We start from the raw sequence: 15,609 nt of genomic DNA on the forward strand, positions 1-15,609 counted from the left end.
AAACATGTCTCCTATATATGCACGTCATTACATACATTATCATCAGTTGAATGTGTGGTGGACAGGACATGAAAATCCATCAATACTAAAAATAAATGTTTAAATTCACATGTGGACTAAACAGCAGTTAATAAACTATTGCTTCAACTGATCTCTAACTTCTAAACACAGAAATGAACGATTAACTGCACTTACCTCTGCTCAGCCATGAACTGGTCGAAAGCTGATGACGTAACATGTAGGTAGGCCCGCCCTGATTGATACTGATTGGTCGATTGATAAGCTTAAATCTGATTGGCTAAAGAGTACGACTGCTCTGTGTTACCAGTGTTATGCTGCCAGGAAAGTCTCAAAAACACACACACACATATCTAAGGCAATTCGTACGTGAATGACGATTTGCACATTCAAATGCAAGGATACACTCGTACATTTTAAACATTCAAAGGTTTTTGTGCACAGTTGTATATCTACGAATTGTGTTTTGCATTTGTGAAATGTATTTTATGAGTATATAATTTTATTTTGCACATGTGAATTGCTTTTTGTGAATATATATATTTTTTCACGCACGTGGATTTTTTGTGTGTGTACGTGAATTAGGTTTCATGCATGTGAAATTGTCTACGCATTTGTGAATCATGTTTTTTGCGTGATTTATATTTGAGACTAATCTGCCTCCATAGAAACATAGTAAAGCAAAACATACTAGGTCTCTATGTGAAGCTTTTATGCTATTTATATGATGATCTCATACCTGTTCTTTTTTTCTGTTTATATTATATTCTTTCTTTTTACTTGTATTATTATTTTATTAATTACACTGTATATTTTCTTTTCCTATTTGTTGTAGTCTGTTGTAGTCTTTTTACATTATATGTTGGATTATTTGCATGTTTATTATTTGTATGTGACTGGCATTAAATAAACACAGAAATAATGCTTTCATTGCTGTAGATTATTTAAAAGTCATTAGGTAGGTAAATCTGAAGAACTGACTTTAAAAAATGGACATGGAGAATTTAATGCAAAACACCAACATCCACACAGAGATTCTTACATGATTTATTCTTTTGCACAGTAAAGAGAGAAACCATAGACAATATCAGAGGTTTTTCTCCTGGAAACACTATAATATTTCTAAGACACAGGTTTTATCTTTATACTGATGGATTTATATACTGACAAAAAAAAATGTTTTTCCACTTTTTCCCAAAAATACAACTGGCATCGGGTTGCAGCTTCTCCCCATGAGTATCACCAGTGGAAGATCTCACACATTATGTGGCGTCTTTTAAGATAAAAAAACAAACATAATTCAACATAACATCAATACTATCAATCACTGTACTGCAAAAGTTTGCATTCGTTTAATTCAGCTAAGAGGTCTTCTATTGGTCACGGTCTTCAAGTGATATGAATTCGCAGGTCAAAGTTCACCAAACATGAGCATTTCTAAATAAAAAGTATGTCAAGTTCGAACTTGCATCCGTGGTTCAGACTGAAGCCAGGAGCACGCAGTTCAGTCTGGAAATGGAACGGCAGTGTATTTGCTAACTTCACGTAGCTCATCTTGGCAATACATGCTTACTCTGGTTATCCTGACTGTAATATATATTTAAACAAGAGCTAATACAATAGGAAATAAAGACAAGCAAACAATTCTGTACAAAGGCACTGCACTCTAGAACAATGTTAAAGATAAAAAAATAAAGTCATAAAACCTGGCCCAGGAAAAGAAAATCATAGATGAGACAAATAATGCCTGTTAGATATACCCCAAACAAATGATATCTCATGTTTAACTACACTACAGAGACATCAGAACCAGCGACAAATGTCAGAAGGACTCGCCAAGATAAGGCTGTTCTCGGCGGGGTACGTCAGCGTTGAGCGCCCAGTGATCGTCCAAACCACATAACTCCAAATAATAAATAAATGTGGATGTGTGTTTTCTCCTGCACCATCCAAGCTCGCTGGTTTATGGCGAGATGCATTGTAGGATACTTAACTGTTTCAAGTCCACATGACACCACCTGATGCATCTACATCCGGAGGATTTAAACTGTACTTGGCTAGATGTGAACTGTTGATTGGGAACAGTCCTTGGGCAGCGACTGATGCTGATTCACAAAGAACACAAGAACACATACAGTATTGACAACATTTCCAATCTCATGCATTCTTATGCGTATGAATGTAAGTCAATGTAACGAAAAGTGTAATGTGTCTGGCCCTTTATACGGGGGTAAGATGAAAAGAAAATGTCAACTAAACTTTTCTGAAGACAGTCTGTTCCCTTCAGATATTCACTTGAATGGCCCATTTTAACATCAGAACAGCGAATGTCCGGTTTGCAGGCATGTAATCTTTATCCAAAATAATTTACATGCTTTTATACACTGACAATTCATCAAGTATGAAATACATAGTAAGAAAATTATAAATAAATGTATCTCTAAATTTGCTTTGACATTTTACCTGCCAAGTAAAAAAAACAAAAAAACAACAACACACATTTATGAGATGTCTTTGTAATGTTAGTATGAATTCATATTTTGGAAGATAGTCATAGCCGCTATGTATATTTTGGTCATTTTAGCTAAAGCAATATTTTTCCTGTATCGTCACTAGAAAAGTCTGTTTATCTTCCGCAGTTTTAAATTCATGCACACATGTCTTCTAAAAGGTAAGGCTCTTCTTTCTGAAGAATTGAGATGAAATTAGCTTTTGCAGCGTCACCGTAATTACGTATGACGGCACAGATTACTCTCATGCTCTTCACACTGGTTAAAGTGATAATTTCTGAATATTTTTCCTCACTAATTATTTTCTGATGAAGCAGTTCATCTGCAATGTTCCCAATATTTGTAACTCTTTGAACGAGACGACTCAAAAAATTGTGCTTTATCTGCCTCACTATTCAGCTTGTCTTTCTCAGTTGTTGCAGTGGAGACGCTTGTTTGTTCCTCTCTGATAGGAGTCATTTGAGGATCATTCTCCGGATGTTTCTTGAGGGTAGAGAACCTGCAGCACAGAGAGAGGCAGAATGAAACAGTGAGATAAGAGTGTTTCATGCACAGACAGGGGACAAAGTTAAGACCGAATCTAGCAAGTACATGATGCAACTGAAACATTTTTATATAAATATAGGCAAATTTAAGCAGTTTCATGACAGGCAGGAAAAATATATGGCCTGTAATTTTTTTTAATACAATTGGCAGGTGTGACAGTATTTATTTTTTTAACTTTAAAAAACTAGCCTACATTAAGTCTATATTCTCTATTAATAAGCTAAAGTATTACAAGTATTATAATACAGTGCTTTTTTTAAGTAAAAAACATTAAATGACTAACAATTTACAGAAAGTTGGCTAATTTGTTTTGTAAAAATGCAAGTATCAAGACTAAATATACTGTAGTCTTGATAATATGATATGATATATTATCTTGGATGTTTTTGTGAAGAACAGAACATCAAACTATTTGTCACACTCACCCGGTTGTGTGTGTATCACTGTTGTTTCTCACAGGAGGCTGTTTAATGTCCCTCAGAGACACTGTAGAGCCCAAAGAAACCATAAATCCAGCATAGAGGGGTTCAGTGAATGTGGTGTTGAATGTGTGCAAGTGTGTGAGTGTGTTTGTGTCAGAAACGCTGTAGAAGGACAGTGTGCCGGCCGTCACATCCACATCCACTCCTGCTCTATTAGAGGATGAACCATGGGGGGGTAAACGAGTGCCCTCCTTATTGTGACAGACAGTGAATTTGATATCAGAGCAGATCAGACTCCAGGATTTGTCATTGAATCCAAACTCAGAGTCACACCCTCCTTTCCTGCTGATTCCTTTATATGTCACTGCTATATAGGCATCTCCGCTCCATTCCGCCTCCCAGTAACAGCGTTCAGGCAGACTCTCTCTACACAAAACCTGATGATACTCATCAAATCTCTCTGGATGATCAGGATACGACTGCTTCTCTTCCACAAACGTCACCTTCCTGTTATCATCAGACAGAATGAGTTGAGTGTTTGCTGTGTTTGGATCCAGTGTGAGATCACAGGCCCCTGAACACAAGAAGAGAGAAACATTTCACTAAATGAGACAAATCAACAACAAATCACTAAATGAGACAAATAAAAAATGTAATAAAAATCAGTAAATTATTGTGTGTAGACCTACATTTTTGTGGTCCTGGTTTAATCCTGAACTCTCCCCGATGTTCCACACTATAAAACACAAACATGATGCCATATTCATTTTCTTAAGGCAAGACCAAAAAAAGTAAAAGAAAAAAACACACACAATCTGTCCTGTGACAGAATCTTAGTTCACCCAAAAATGATCAGTCATTTAGCCTGATGTTGTTCCATTGTTCAAAATATCTCCTTTTGTGAAAACTAAAGTCATACGGGTTTTCAATGCCATGAGGGCGAGTAAAAGAAACAGGGCACAACAGAATTTAACTCAAACTTGGAATTGTTGTTTTAGAATTCTAAAATCAAATTGTAACTTGGGACAATACAATTAAAATGTCATGGACAATTTCTTTTAAAACCTTAAAGGGTGAAATAATGGTGACAGAATGTGCATGTTATCAAGCACATCCGCTGATCTTTGAACTCGTTGTATAATTTGGGATGATTACAGGACAGAAGCTCCTGAAGCAGCAGCTTTTGTGTTATTGTCATATCTGTCATTTCTATCACTTAGCTGACTCTCTGCAGTCACATTAAAAATAAAAATATACTCTGTGACCAACAAAAGCTTACGACTCTTATACATTTTGTCCATCATGAAAATCTTCACAAATGAGGGATGAGGCATGGCACAAGGTATGAGATGAGGGAGCTGCCTACTTAAGGAACCCATATTACGGGAGGCAGTTTTAACTCATTGGGCCATATTTTAATGATCTGAAACGCAAGTATCAAGCGCAAAACGCAAGTAACTTTGTGGGCGGGTCTTGGGCGCTGTTGCTATTATACCGGCGGGATAAATGACTCTTGCGCCCAACGCAAATCTAAAATGTGTTGGTCTGAAGCAGCTTCATTACTCATAGGTGTGGTCTGGGCGTAACGTGAAATAAACCAATCAGAGCGTCATCTCACATTCCCTTTAAGAGCAGACGCGCTTTTTCCATGGCGGATTGCTATTGTAATGGCGGATTTGCCAGACGCGCGCCAGGAGCGGTTCACAGCCGAGGAGAGCAACGCTCTCGTCACGGCCGTAAAAGAGAGAGAAGTTACATTGGGGATGGAGAAACCCACCCAAATTAACTTCGGTTAAACAGGCACATGATAATTTGGGTAAATGTGTAAGCTAGATGTATGCTTTTATAATAAATTGTCTATCTATGTAATAAATTGTCTATCTATCTATCTATTGTAATAATGTATGATTTACAAAAATGAAAACTGCTGCTTCTGTGTAGATGAGAGAATCAAAGTGTATGTGCGTTGTGCACACGCTACATTGATTATGGCCAAGCATGCGCCCTTAAAATAGCACATGAATAACATGCGCAACGCGCCACTGACTTTAAACTAGTTTTTTTCTGGTCAGTGGTGGAATTGTTTTCTAAACCTGCAAAATAGCACCAGGGAACGTTTGCGCTGGAACACACCTCCTCTTTGCGCTGAACCGCCCCGGGAGCGCAAGTGTATTTCCTAGTTTACCGACGTGCGTCTGTGGAGGGAAAAGTCCGCTGTGTGCGGATGCAAAATAGGAATGATACATGCGTCGGTGTACAAAGTCAATTGCGCTGGGTGCAAGATAGGGCCCTTAATGTTTTGTCAAGGTTCATGAATGGGCTTCCAGCTTAAGGCCCCCAGGGAGGCAGCCATAACTTCACGAGACATAAGTGAGCTGCCACTTAAAGAACCTGACATTAGGGGGAGGCAGCTTCAACCTTAATACATATGAAAAAGCTCATGAAGGAGCCACCTGCTTAACCCTCTGGGGTCGACAAACGCACCGGCTATATTAGTTAGCGTGTTATTGTTGCCTAAACTTCACTTTGTACTAGTTGAACTGGTGCCAGACGCAAATGCATGAAATCGATGGAAACTGGAAGAAACCGGAAAATGTTGAAATATGAACTATAGACAGTTAAGCAACTTTTTTTTTACTCCAATCTCATTTCATAACGTCATAATGTCTGAAACCATTTGAAGTAACATATAATAATAATAATAATTCATATATATTTTCCACTAGTACTTAATTGTTCCGCTTGCATTTCTCCCCCAAAACATAAAAGTTTTCTGTAAAGTAAAAATTATTATATTTGTTATTATTATTTTATGCAGCCCAACTAGTATATGCCTACAAGGCACAATAAACCTTGAGTTCTTTATATATATTCTTTATATATATATATTCAATATTCATGATGATTCACAGCCTCCTCGCATACAGCTTTCTTACACAAAACATGTCTTACAAATTTTAAATCAACACATTGTTTTATGTGAATGAGTGGGCAGGATGATTTTCACATAGTTTTGAAGCAAATATTCTAGGCTACGTGATTCAGTTTTCAAAAGTCTTGTGAACAAATAATCATTATAGGTTTTATGGCCTTATTTCAGTGACTTAAAAAATATATTTTTTCACAAACCACGAATAAACGCCATCGACAGTGATGCCAGAACAGTTTTTAGCTCTGCCCTGTCTTATTTTTTTCAATAATCCTATCACATACTTCGAATACTTCGACATCTATCTCACCATGAATCCTCCCCCAATCAAAGAAGCATGGAAAAGGGAAAATGAACAATCGCCGTTAAAAAAAAAAATTCAAGGAGTCTGCCATCTCCAAGGAACAACTCGATGCAGCTATTGCTAATGGCAGAAAGCTAGCCCTCCAAGAATGTGTCTAGATGTGGCTGTAGCCTCCGCTGTCAGGGAAGCTGTGGACTCTATCCTGGTCCCAGCACTACGTGAGTTAAGAACGGAAATCCAAAAGACTAATGAAACTGTGAATGAGATTAGCAGTGAACTTGAGAAGGTTGCCAAATCGACTAAAAGGACTCAAGACCGAGTGGAATCTGTTCAGGCGGCTGCACGAGAGGACAGGCGATCGGTTATCGAGCTAAAGACACAGCTAGACCAGCTCACCACAAAGTTGACAGACCTGGAGGACAGGGGATGAAGAAATAATGTAAGACTGGTTGGCTTACCAGAAGCAGTGGAGGGATTGGATGCAATCGGCTACCTGAAAGATAATCTCCCCAAGTGGATCCCTTCATTGGTGGACCGAGACATTGACATTGAACGGGCACATCATGTGTATGATGGAGGAGAGGCTAACTCCAACAAGCCGCGCACCCTCATCTTCAGATTACTGCGTTGGCAAGACAGAGCGGCTATCCTTAATGGGGCTCGTCAAGTTTATCCAGTGAAGTACACATCCAATGGAACCACCCGGTCTCTGACCGTTTCGGCACCAACAGCTAGCACTATCCTGTTTTTCCCCGACTACAGTCCAGTGACAACAGCAAAGAGAAAGAGCTTCATTTCTGCCATGAAGAAGGCTAAAGACATGGGCCTGGAGCCATTCCTCATCTATCCTGCAGTATAAAGGCGAAAAGAAGATGTTCGACTCCCCTTTGGCCGCCGAAGATTTCATCAACTCTCTTCCACGGAGGTCTATCTCTACACCGGTACGGTGCGATGGTGGAGCAACTGCCACAGCCTCAAACCCGACCATAGAGAAGAACCACAGGGATCCTCCACATGGCAGAGAAGGCAACTTAGTGGACATGAAGGAATGAACTTGCATCACTTAACATATACAAGTTATGTAGCAATGGTCAATCTCAGGATCCTCACTGCAAGGTATTTTGGAATGTTTGGAATGTAAGATTAGTTTTATTCCAAGAAACTAGTTAGGAAACTAATTAGGCTACGTCTTCTGATAATTACTTTCCTTAGGTATGATTTAACACTAGCTTGCTAAATTAGCCTAGCTTTACTTGTTTGAGAGGTGACGAATGTATTAATTTCATGTGTTATGACCGTGTGGGCTTGTCTGATACTATAGCCTTGCGTTGGGGTGGATTGGTCACGAATCAGACAATGATTACGATTACACACTTCTGCTATATCTTATATTAACACATTTATATTTTAAGACAGATCTTAGCTGTATAATATGTCGATGCAGTCATTGAATATATTATCACTCAATGTGAATGGCCTAAACTTCGCTATCAAACGCACTCGTGTTCTTGAGTATCTATATCGCAAAAAGGTAGACATTGCCCTAATCCAAGAAACACACCTAAAACAATGCGATGTGGCGCGATTTCAAAATAAACATTACAGATGAATTGCATCATTGTGCGCCCTAAATAAGACCAAGGGAGTATGCATCCTTCTTAACCGGAAAACATCCTGCAATGTAAAATGTCACGGGAAATGATGAGAATGGTAGACTTGCTTTTGCCTGTGTTAGCATACTCAATCATAAATTAGCTTTCACTTCCATATACTGCTCAAATGAGCCTGACAGAGATTTCTTTTCTTACATTGGAAACACATTGTTATAACAAAATTACTGCTCTTTAGTGGTGGGAGGTGATTCCAATACCGTCCTTAATCCATCTCTTGATACATCTAATTCAGATGCAATAGCCAATCCTTCATCTACCTTATTGAATACGCTTCTCAAAGATCTAAATCTTGTTGAAATTTGGCGTATGCAGAGTGCTACTGCTAGAGATTACACATTTTTCTCCAACAGACATAAGTCATTTTCCCGGATAGATTATATTTTTCTTAGCCCAACCCTAATTGCAGGACATACGTCCATTACTATCTTACCAATTCTACTATCTGATCACTCTGCACTATTATGCAACGTCGACCTGCCCAACATTAAAACAAAGGCCCCCAGGTGGCGTTTAAACACATCTTTACTAACTAACTATGGATTTCTTAGTTCACTCATAGTACAATTGAAAGATTTTTTGGATATTAACACAAAGGAATGCTCTAATCCACAAGTTTTATGGGAGGCCACAAAGTGTTTTATTCAGGGTTTCTGTATTTCATTCTCCTCAACTTTAGCTAAAACAAAAGCTTCTCAGATCACAAATCTTGAAAACAAAATAGAATCATTAGAGAACTTACAAAAACATAGCTTCTCAGATGATCAGTCTAAACTGCTGGCATCGTTAAAAGATGAATACAACACACTGGCCGTATCAAAGGTGGAATTTATCCTGCATAGAACCAGACAAAAGTACTGCTTTGAAGCAGAGAGGCCTAGTCACCTGCTGGCTCTTATGCTTAAGGAATGTGAAACAAAAGCCCACATCCCTGCAATAATTACACCTGATGTCAAAATTACAACTAATCCGCAGGCCATTAACAATACATTCTTAACATTTTATGAAAATCTATACAAATCATTTCTTATGACGAGGCTACCAGTAAACATTTTCTTGACAAATTAGAGCTTCCCTGTCTTAAGCAAACTGACCAAGATGATCTGGAAGCTGCATTAGAGCTGGATGAACTACATAGAGCTGTGAAATGTCTCAATAAAGGCAAATCGCCTGGCTTGGATGGCCTCCCACCAGAGCTTTATGTAGAACTCTGGGACATGGTGGGCAAACTCAAGCTGGATTCATTTAATTTTGCGATCAAGAGTGGGACCTTTCATAGAGACCAAAAAACAGCACTCATCACTTTACTCTTGAAAAAGGTAAAAGATCCCTTTGAGTGCTCTAGCTTGAGACCAATATCCTTACTTACAAGTGATCTTAAGATATACGCCAAAGTACTTTCTATGCGCCTGGAAAAAGTTATTCAATCTCTAGTCAATGAAGACCAAACAGGCTTTATCAAGGGACGCTATGGATCTGATAACATGAGAAGGCTGCTACACATTATAGATGTGGCAGAGACACACCCAAATGCTTGCGCCGTTGTGGCGAGCAGGACGAGGCCGAGGTCCGTGAGAGATTACAAGACATGGGTGTCCACTCTCGCCACTTTTATTTTGTCTTTCTCTGGAACCTCTAGCACAAGCCATTAGGCAATCTGCAGCTTCCCCTATGAAAATTGGTCATCATAATTATATTATATCTCTGTATGCAGATGACATAATTTTGTTCTTAGATAACTTTGACACCTCTATTCACCCAGTCATTAAGGAATTTGATAATTTTAACAGTCTGTCAGGCTACAAAATTAATTGGACAAAATCTGCACTTATGCCTCTAAATAATATGCACACGAATGTTCCTATTCCCATCTATATTCAGACCAAAAGCTCTTTTACATATCTGGGCATTACAATCTATAAAAATTCTATGCTAAGCAAAATAAAATCAGACATTCATAGATGGAGGAATTTAAAGACGTCTCTAAAAAAGGTAGAATTAATACAGTTAAAATGAACATATTGCCCCGTCTGAACTTCCTTTTCTTTATGTTACCACTCTGCTCCCCTTCAAATTACTTTAAAGACATTCACTCCATGATTTCCAGTTTTATTTGGGATGGGAGACGGCCCAGGGTTTGTTTGAATACACTGCAACGACCCAAACTGCGGGGTGGTTTGGCAGTACCGAACGTTGAACTTTATTATTGGTCATTTCAGATCAGAGCACTCAGCACATGGGTTGACCCACAGTCTACCACTGCATGGAGATTGATTGAATCTGCTAAGATAGTACCACACAAGCTGCAAGACATCCTATTCTCTAATGTTACAAACAAAACAATTAAAAATAATTTTGGGCCCATCATTGCAAACTCTATACAGGTGTGGAAGAAAGCAGAACATTGGATGGGCGGCCCTTCTAAATTCTGTCAGAACACGCCACTATGGCATAACCTGAGGTTACTATGCGGTAACAGACCATTTAATCAACCATCTTGGTCATCTCTTGGAGTGAATACATTGGGTGATATATATGACACTCAAGGTCTTTGTTCCATATAAGATTTAAGAACACACTTTTCTCTTCCTGTATCCTCTTATTTTGTTTACTTTCAGCTAAGATCAGCCTTAAAAACTTATGGAGTTCCCTGGAATTCTCCTCTCCCCTCACATCCCATGTTACAATGGATTGCACCATTATTGGGCAGATCTTCTGTCTCTTTAATAGCTGGGTTTCAGTCACGTGATTACGATGACGCACAAAGGCGGGGCGATTTCAGATGGAGGGCAGGAAGTAAACATGGAGAATACGTCTATGGAGGAAACCGTTGCGGAGAGTCCGATTTTTTTGACCGTCCGTTTACACGTTCTTTCAAATCTGACCCATATCCGATTCATGTGTTTACACTTGCCATACTATCTGAAACATTGCGCATGCTTAAAGGGTTAAATTCTCTTGCACAGATGGACGAACGTGAAATATGCTTGATCCTAGCTCTGCGATGTATGCGAAGTTCGCCAAACATCACCATGATTTTGACGAAAAGTGCCATCATTGCACATATGCTTCAGTTATTGTGTGTGAGAGAGATCTCAGGACTGGTGGGAGCATATTGTGTTTAAATATTGGCTTAAACCGCGGAGACGTTGCCTAATGCCTCAGAAAATCCGATCTGCCTGTTTACATGACAGTCGCATTGGCACATATCCGATTTATTTCCACATATGAATGAGGCCTGAAACCGATCTCGAAATATCCGAATGCATGCGTTTTTTTTCCTGTTTACACTGTCATAGAACACATCGGATCTGTGTCACATATATGAGCAAAAAAATCGGAATTGGGTCACATTTCACTGACAGTGTAAACGATACCTAAGTAAATGAGCATTTAACGACAACCTAATGCTATATAAACACAGACACAAAAAACACGTTGGCTAGCTAACATACCTCCGATGAAGTGGTCGCTGCAGACACGGGCATTAACAGACTCTGCTCCTCCCACAGACGTAACTTACGTTAAAAAATCCACTTTTTACAGCGTTGTTCTGTGAGCTTTTTACATTTCTCGCCTTTATGAGAGACAATCTTCAGTACTCTATAAAAACCCTTTCCCTTTTCTCGATTAGAATGATTGGAGCAGCCGTAAAATACACAAAACATTGCCATTTTTTCAGACAGCAGATCCTCAGCTATTTCACTTCCTGCCCATCTGAATTTCGCGCTCTCGCGATGCAACAGCGTGACGCCACGTGAAACCAACCTATATACAATACACTGATTCAGCACAGTGCCAATGTTTTACCAATTGAATCCATTTGGAACAGGGTGTTGGGTAGTTTAAATATAAACCTAGATTGGGAGAGAATATGGTGCAGTCTAAGTATGACTTCTAAGAACATAGCTCAACAATTAATTCACTTCAAAACCATGCATAGAGCCTACATCACACCTTATAAGAGATTCCAGATGAAATTACAAGCTATATATGTAACACTGCCTCACCTGGAACGTTTTTACACGTTTTGGGACTGTCCAGTTATTTCTAAGTTCTGGTTGCATGTAAACTCAGTTTTAGTGGATATACTTGACATTTTTTATGTTCCTAATCCTCGTTTCGGTCTCCTTAATGACAATTCTGATATAAATCTAAAGCAAATTCAGTTCAAAATGGTATTCACAGGGTTTACCTCCGCAAAGAAAACCATTTTGAAAAACTGATTTATTCTGGATATGTGTATGAAATCATTCTGGATCCATAGCCTAGGACTAGGACACATTTCTAACCGGCATGCATCTCGCGGTGATCACCGGTGATCGGTTCTGCGCAGATTTTGCTCATCTCAAACAAGCCTATTGTCAAACAAAACGGAGGCTAGCTAGACCATCCCTCCTCCTCATTTGCGCACTAACCCCCCAAACCCCACCCCAAATCCTTCTTGTCAGTTATCGGCTGGAACAGTTTATGTTTCGTGGTGCGGGTTAGCCCAGTTTGTTTTTCTTGCCGTTTATGGAGCCTGGGGTGTCTACAGAGACCGCGTTTTATTACAGTGTGTTCAGGGGACAGGCAGCTAGCGGATGGTGAGGAGATGTTTGCTGTAAGTGACAAAAAATGTTTTGGCCTAAAAAACGTGTGACATCGCTTAGAGCACCTTTAAGATAATCGCTGAAAAAACTGAGTTTTGTGTGCAGTAGGTGCGTTGCAAATTTGTCTTTCGTTTCGGAGCCGAGCGGTTCTACTGTTCCTGCTCTACAATCTTCTGACAGTGTTAAACTTCAAAAGAAGAAAACAAGTCTGCTTCTTCAGGAGAACGCCTCTTCAAAGCTGGTGTTGGCGTTACAGCTCATACAGCGCTGGACGTGATCTCACAGAGAGATGGCAAAACAGCTGTTTTCACAGCTCAGAATGTTGCGGCTTAAATGAGAATGTGAGTGCTTACATCAGGCTTGTACTTTCATCCTGTTTGTGTAGCCGCGGTCATCCCTGGGTGCTTCAGCACTAGAGAGAGCAGTTTCCTGAAAGAGCATACACGGTTTGACACTGCTTCTTTTTCAAGATGTCATTAAATATGTGTTTCTGGATGCGGTCGTTTCCTATCCTCATAATGACGGCCACGATCACTGTTTCACATGCCTGGGCTTAAACGTATTGAGACTGCGTTCGTTGGTTCTTGAGAGCATGACCACGTCGGCACGTTGTTCGTCTTGCCTTTTTCATTAAGGTTTAAGCGATCAGCGTGCAGTGTGCCATCGAGCTGCCGGCTGACAGCACAGGTTGTCATGGCAACCCAGCACGCATCGTTCAGTGCTCTAGATGCGCGGTCGAGACTCAAGTACCTCAAACGAGGTGGTAGGGCTGGGCGATATATAAAAAATTTGATATCTCGATATTGTAAATTTTTTCGATATTCTTTTAAATAATAAAAAAATTTATGATTTTATTTTGCCCCCAAAATAAACAAAACAAACAACAAAAACAATTTAGACAGAAAAGCTATTGTTACAGACTAAATACAAAATGTTTAGTACAAATTTAAGCAGTTAAAAAAAAATCTAGACCAAGTGATCACTTACTGCTTTTTATTAAATGAACACATGTAAATGTAACTGAAGTAGTGCAAAACAAGTACAGAGAGTGCAATTTTCTAAAATTGAACAGTAGTAAAAAAACATTCTTCTCGTTGGTTCAAAAAATACAATAACTAGGTTAAATATTTCTTCTGTGGTGATAGATAATTGTTCTCTTCCTCTGTCGAATCAGGTTAAAAGTTTGGGTGTCATTCTTGACAGAACACTGTCTTTTGAAGCTCATATTAATAGTGTTACCTGTTCTGCATTCTTCCATATTAGGAATATAAATCGTCTGCGTCCTGTCCTTTCACACAAGAGTACTGCTACGCTTGTGCATGCTCTTGTAACATCACAAATCAACTATTTTAATGCTTTGTTTTATGGGCTTCCTTCCAAATCTCTTCATAAATTACAGTTGGTACAAAATGCTGCAGCTCGAGTCATTACCAAAACTTCCATTTTTGAACATATTTCTCCTGTTTAACAAAATTTGCATTGGCTCCCAGTTAAATCCCATTTATAATTTTACTTTTAACTTACAAAGCACTTAACAACTTGGAGCTTCGGCTTCTGCAGCTACACTTGTTCCTCCATGCACTCGGATAACTTCTATGTGGTCACAAGCTTTTGGTTATGTGGCTCCCCATTTATGGAACTCACTTCCTGTAGACGTTTGCAACAGTTCTAGTCTTTCGGTCTTTAAATCTCGTCTTAAAACGTATCTGTTTATGCAGGCTTTTATGTGTTTTAATGTTTGTTGCTGTACTGGTTTTATTGTTTATTGACAATGCTTTTATGGATTTTGTAAGGTGTCCTTGAGTGCCATGAAAGGCACCTTAAATAAAATTTATTATTATTATTATTATTATTATTATTATCATCATTATCCTGAGACCCTGGCCCAGATACGTGCCCAAGGTTCCTACCACTCCCTTGTAGGACCAGGTGGTGAACCTGCAAGCGCTGCCCTCGGATGAGGCAGACCCAGTCCTGGCCTTTCTCTGTCCCGTACACGCTCTGCGCCTATACGTGGACAGAACACAAGCCTCAGGACCTCAGACCAGCTCTTCGTCTGTCACAAAGGCCAGCAGAAGGGAAAGGCTGTCTCCAAGCAGAGGATGGCCTACTGGATAGTGGATGCCATCGCCTTGGCCCAAGACGTGCCTTGCCCGCTCGGGTTGAGAGCCACTAGGAGTGTCGCTTCTTCCTGGGCGCTGGCACACTGCGCCTCACTGACAGATATATGTAGAGCTGTGGGCTGGGCGATACCCAACACGTTTGCTGGGTTTTATAGCCTACGTGTTGAGCCGGTTTCTTCCCGTGTGCTCGCTTCAACCAGCCAGTAACATCGCAGCGTCCCTCTCCTCTGGAAAGGCACGCTTTCCCAGTGTTATCCAAGAGTTCCACTGTGTGGGTTATAACAGAACAGCAGTTTGAACTCCCTCTACGAAGGCCTTCCGCCCCAGTCAGTCTCAGAGTCTTGCGTAGGGCGCTGGATGTGGCAGCAACCGTGGCGTTGTCCATAGGGATCCCAATTATGTTGGCACGTTGACAATGTCGAACGTGACCGATTGAAAGAGAACGTTTCGGTTACGTATGTAACCCTCGTTCCCTGAAGGAGGGAACAGGAGACA

General features: G+C 39.8%; 1 protein-coding gene across 1 annotated transcript in view; it reads right to left on the reverse strand.

The window, feature by feature from the left end:
• Positions 1–1,049: 1,049 nt before the first annotated feature.
• LOC311091861 (NACHT, LRR and PYD domains-containing protein 3-like) overlaps positions 1,050–15,609 on the reverse strand; it is a 52,220-nt gene continuing 37,660 nt past the window's right edge. The window contains exons 9-11 of the mRNA XM_084127968.1: positions 4,186–4,232; positions 3,500–4,070; positions 1,050–3,027 (exon numbers count right to left, since the gene is read on the reverse strand). Coding sequence (XP_083984094.1) covers positions 2,847–3,027; positions 3,500–4,070; positions 4,186–4,232 — 799 coding nt within the window. The 3' untranslated portion in view covers positions 1,050–2,846. The remainder of the gene's footprint in view (positions 3,028–3,499; positions 4,071–4,185; positions 4,233–15,609) is intronic.

Source organism: Abramis brama (assembly GCF_963993115.1).
Source record: "Abramis brama genome assembly, chromosome: 11".
Taxonomy (NCBI): Eukaryota; Metazoa; Chordata; class Actinopteri; order Cypriniformes; family Leuciscidae; genus Abramis; species Abramis brama.